General features: G+C 38.7%; 1 protein-coding gene across 1 annotated transcript; it reads right to left on the reverse strand.

Annotated features, from left to right (window-relative positions):
• Window positions 1-1,091: 1,091 nt before the first annotated feature.
• On the reverse strand, window positions 1,092-4,836 carry LOC110060828 (uncharacterized). The gene is made up of 3 exons (XM_020767627.2): window positions 4,612-4,836; window positions 3,984-4,290; window positions 1,092-2,316 (listed from the first exon to the last, which is right to left on the reverse strand). Exons 1-3 carry the CDS (start codon window positions 4,669-4,671, stop codon window positions 1,598-1,600), a joined length of 1,086 nt encoding a protein of 361 aa, XP_020623286.2. The 5' UTR covers window positions 4,672-4,836; the 3' UTR covers window positions 1,092-1,597.
• Window positions 4,837-4,867: the final 31 nt, after the last annotated feature.

Consider the following 4,867-nt stretch of genomic DNA (forward strand, 5'->3'; position numbering starts at 1 on the left):
TCTTGCTTACTCAAGATCTATCCATAGTTTTCTTGAGATGCCCATGAATTTCTTGAGCTGCTTTGCTAATTGGAGCTGCTTTACTTGCTTGAGTTGCTTGGCTTACTCACTGCTTAGCTCACTCAAGTTGCTTAGCTTACTTGAGTTGTTTGCTTCACAAGCATCTCAAGTAAGCAAGGTAAATATGTACACACATAGTTACACAGCTATCACCTTATCACCCTCTTTCCATTTCAAACTACCATGTTTACTAAAAGTATGATTCGTAATGGGAATTACCCAAGGTTGGTACCATTCAGGGAGTAATCAGGCGAGTAACTTTAAAATGGGACGAGCATGTAGTCCAAGGTCGATTTGAAATTATGAGCATGATTACTCCCTGAAATGTACAACATGAGGTCCAATTACTAATCAATAATATTTGTATCAATAACAAAATTTCAAAATTTAAGAAGTCTTTAGATAACTTCTTTAGAGCAAAAAAGTGAGTAGCACCTTCCAGAACTGTAAGACATATTAAGAAGAAAGGCATTAAAGTATACGTAATTGACATGCAAATCATGTGGGTATCCAATTACACAAAGTTGTAACTGGATACCTGTAACTGGAAACCCACACAATCGCGCACCAATTACGTGACAAATAGGTGCGTGGAGAACCAATCACAATCAAGAATTTTGTTATAGATACGATTAACAAGGTAAAGTGAAAGGGTTTCTCAAAGGACAGATTTCAATAGCACCCATCCTCAGAGACCCAGGGGCTGCTTGTCGAAACAAAGCGATATTTTGGGCAAGAGATACTTTCGGGCAAAAATTTACTTCAAGAGCGGGGCTCCTCTGCTCTTGAAGTAAACTTTCGCCCAAAAATATCGCTCACCCAAAAATATCACATCGTCCCAACTAGCAGCCCCTGCAGGGTCTGCAAGGATGGATACAAGCACCCTTCTATTTGGACATACTCTTGTTTCTGCACAATTTGTACACATTGATAAGCTCTTTGTATCACATTGATACGCTCTGACCAGACTGAGGCTTCTCCAAACCTCCAGGAGGTACGATGCTTCCTGAATAATTACACTGGTCACTACATAGTCAGAAACTCAATTTTTACTTGAGAACTTCTTTTCCCCTATGTTTGAGTTGGAAACATTGTGATATGAATAACCTGGTTTTCACTAGCAAGGCAAAACCATCTCAAGCATATAGAGCCCTTGCACAAGTGCAAGCTCAAGAATCAAAATTTTTCCTTTCCTTGGGCTTGCATTCACGCTAAGCCTTACACTCACCACATGCCATGTGAAAACATGACACAGCATAAACACATGGCAATCTTCTATGTTTGGAATATGTTTGAATGAGAAAAAATCGTCCTTAGGTTTGTATTGGCATTCATTTTCACTTGACCTTATCTTGTTCTTGGGCTATCAGTGCACACACAAACAATGTTTTCTAACATACTCGTCAATGAAATTTTACTATTAAAAGAAGATAAGAGTTATCTGTAAATGCTATTCCAATAATACAGCACATTTGAAAGTTCTAAAATGTGAAATAAAACAATCAATATGTTTAAATTTAATTGTTATTGGCTTCATTCACATGGAATTCCACCACTCCTCGTCTAGGTCATCATCAACTTTAAACAAATCTTGAACCTGCAGAGAGTTGCACTGTCTGTCTTGGCTTTTACTCCCTTGCTCACCTAAATCACCATCACGTCCACTGTTGTCATTGTATTTACTATCTGGTGTGACGAAACATGAGAGAGAGTTCTCTGCCAGGGTGACACAAGATTGGTTTTGTACTGAGGGGCTAGGCATAAACTTTGCCCATTTTGATGAACTGAGAGAAGGCTTCTCTTGTGTACCACCCACAAAACTCGACATCTTTAATGGGGTGGGATCTCGGGTAGCTTTAGCAAAATAAATATTGCATTTGGCATGGCTAGTTTGGGTATTTGACCATAAATTTCTATAAGGGAGCACTCCGCCGCTATGAGATGGATATATATAATGGCATTCCTTAGATGCTACATCGTAACATCCAAGAGTATAAGGTGAGGGCTTTTGCATCCCTGTATCTGAGTAAAATTGTTTCTGAGAATGATGTTGAGTTTTTTCAGTAGCATTATTGATATTTAACCAGTCTGTATCAGTAATACTGCCTTGTTCCTTTTTATTGTTGTTTTTAGATCTTTTTCCCATAGGATAGGTGCTTGATCTACCAAAATGCCATTTTCTCTTTCCTCTTGATGAAGCGTTATCAAATACATCCCTTTCTGTTGTCACATTGAAGCCATTGAAATAATCTAAACCTATAGAAATACAGCAAAACAAATAGAGGATATTACTCGGTGGTGAGAAGATATGAATTTTATGTTCGAGTGGCGAGAACTATATCTCACAAGTGGGTGCAGCGAACGAGTGAGATATTGTTTTTGTCACAAGAACATAAAATTCATATCTTCAAGCTAACGTGTAATGTACTTTTTATTATATAGACATGCTGATGACGCTGTTTTTGATGATTTTCCGAAGATTTCCGACCACTTTCTGAAGATTTTCAAAGATTTTACAAAATTGTTCTGAAGGCCAGACGAACGTTTCCAAGCATATTCCGAACATTTCCGAACATTTTCCGAAGATTACCGAAGATTGCCCAAGAAGATCCAAAGATGTTTCAATCACACACCAACAAATTTAAGTGGAGTTAAAGGGACAAAAGAGAAATGTTATCAAACATGATATCTTCACATGTGAGGATATCATATTGTTTTTATCAATTTGTTACCACTCGGTATACCACTGACTTTTATATGATAATAGATCTTAACATTTGCTTAGGGAGAACTCCCATATGAAAAGGACAGGGGTGCTCATTGTGCATGTACCTTTTAGCGGTTAAAAAAGCAGTTTTGGTACTGCTTAGGATGTTTAGCCTCAAAAGGTCCACAGCTGGAACTTTCATAGTACCTTGCAGGGTCTTGAGCAGAAACAAAATTACAGGAAATTATGTGTTGTTTAAGGGTACATTCCTTTGAGATGATCTGGATCAGGATCGGTGATCTAAGATCACTCGGATCGTAGTTCATCAAAGGAACCGATGAATCCATGACCAGAGTGGATTCATCGGTTCCTTTGATGCACCATGATCCGAGTGATCTTGAATCACTGATCCTGATCCAGATCATCCCAAAGGAATGCACCCTTAGACTTGTTACCTCTTTGGGGCTGAAAAAATTTCTGAGGCCATGCCCACAAAACAGGATCTTGGTACAGGTCTCCGAGGGATTCTTTTCAAAATTTCCAAGAAGCACCCTCACCCTTTTTATATGGGATTCCCCCCCCCCCCCTCCCAGGAAAATTTGGTGATTATTTTCAGACTTCTGTGAGTACACAGACATTGCACTCTCTATCAGGTTTATCTGTGCCATCAAATTTATTGAGAGCTTAAACATCCCATGGCACGATAAGAACTGATGGTTATGATGATGGTGATGATCGTGATGAAATTAATGATTGTAAGCCCTAAGTTAATTTTGGGTCAGTTGGCTTTTTTGATTAACTTATGTTTGGGTGAGCAAATTTTCATGGGGAAGGGAGAGGGCTTCCCTGTGAGCAGAGTTGCTTTGATCTTTCCTAAATAAGGAATGATTGAAGCGACCCTGCTGGCAGGGTAGGGAAGAGCTTGACTGAAATTTTACAGCAAATCACTGGGGACAAACTTGGTCACTATGTTGTAGCACTTGGTGTTTTTTTAAGGGTACTGTTTGAAACCTCTGAATTTGCTAGTCAGAGTTTCGTCAACTTGCAGGACACTTACTAAAAAAAGCAATACTCGCATGACCCAGTAAACCAGGCATGGAGGGTATTTTGGGGTTTAAAGAAGGGAGAGGGATGGGGTCAGGAGTTAAAGACAAATTTTAAGAACGCTTTGCATTTTATCATTTAGTCGTCATGAAATTTAATAATCTGAACTTACCATTATCATCACTAGAATTGAGCTCTAAGAACTTCTCCCATTTGCTCAATCCCGTGTTATCCCCATGATTTGTGATTTGGCTGTTGTCAACACTGCCTATAATATTGGTTTTCTCTGAACATTTGCAGAAGTCAGCACTTTCAGTACCGCCATAAGCCAAGTTTTCTGCCTTTTGTGCTTCTCCGCACTTCATATTTAATTTCTGGACATGTTTACGGCAGTCCAGACCACTGCCTTGGGCATAAACTTTTTTGACTGACTGCTTCTCTCCACAAACTTTGCATGCCCATTTTTTACTCTTCTTTACCTTTCAAAAAAGTCGTAAAGCAGATTAGCCAGTGATCACTATTTGAATACTCACAGATACTCAGGATAAAATTAATGCAAAATATAAACTTAACTTAAGCTTAAATCCTATTTACAAAAAGCAAAAAGCTTTAACATTTGTCGGACACCAAAAATACTTCTTTTTTTCTAAAAGAAATCCCCGTTAAGCTTAAGCTTTATTTCAAGCTTACATTGCGAAAATCCCTAAAGAAATGGTAACGAACCCTATAGATATCCCAAAGATCGGCATCTCCAAATCACCGGGAAATTTTGGTCCGTTCGTTGGCAAATGAATACTTACTTGATGGACCTGGAAAGTCATGCAGGAAAAACATCTGAGGATAATAAATTCTTGTACCATACTTATAAGATTTGGAATAATTCAGAAGAGCGTAGGCTACCACAAAATAGTCAAGGATTTGTCGTGCGATCTCGTTGATCGGGACTGTCAGTTCTACTGTCGTTGATCGGTCTGTCGTTCGGAGTTCAAATATGGCGCCAAGTGAGCCTCTACTTCATTTATGTTGAACGAAATATCACCATTTTATTCTAGCCCA

This window comes from Orbicella faveolata, unplaced genomic scaffold, assembly GCF_042242905.1.
Source record: "Orbicella faveolata isolate gen_17 unplaced genomic scaffold, um_ofav_v1 contig_12, whole genome shotgun sequence".
NCBI lineage: Eukaryota > Metazoa > Cnidaria > Anthozoa > Scleractinia > Merulinidae > Orbicella > Orbicella faveolata.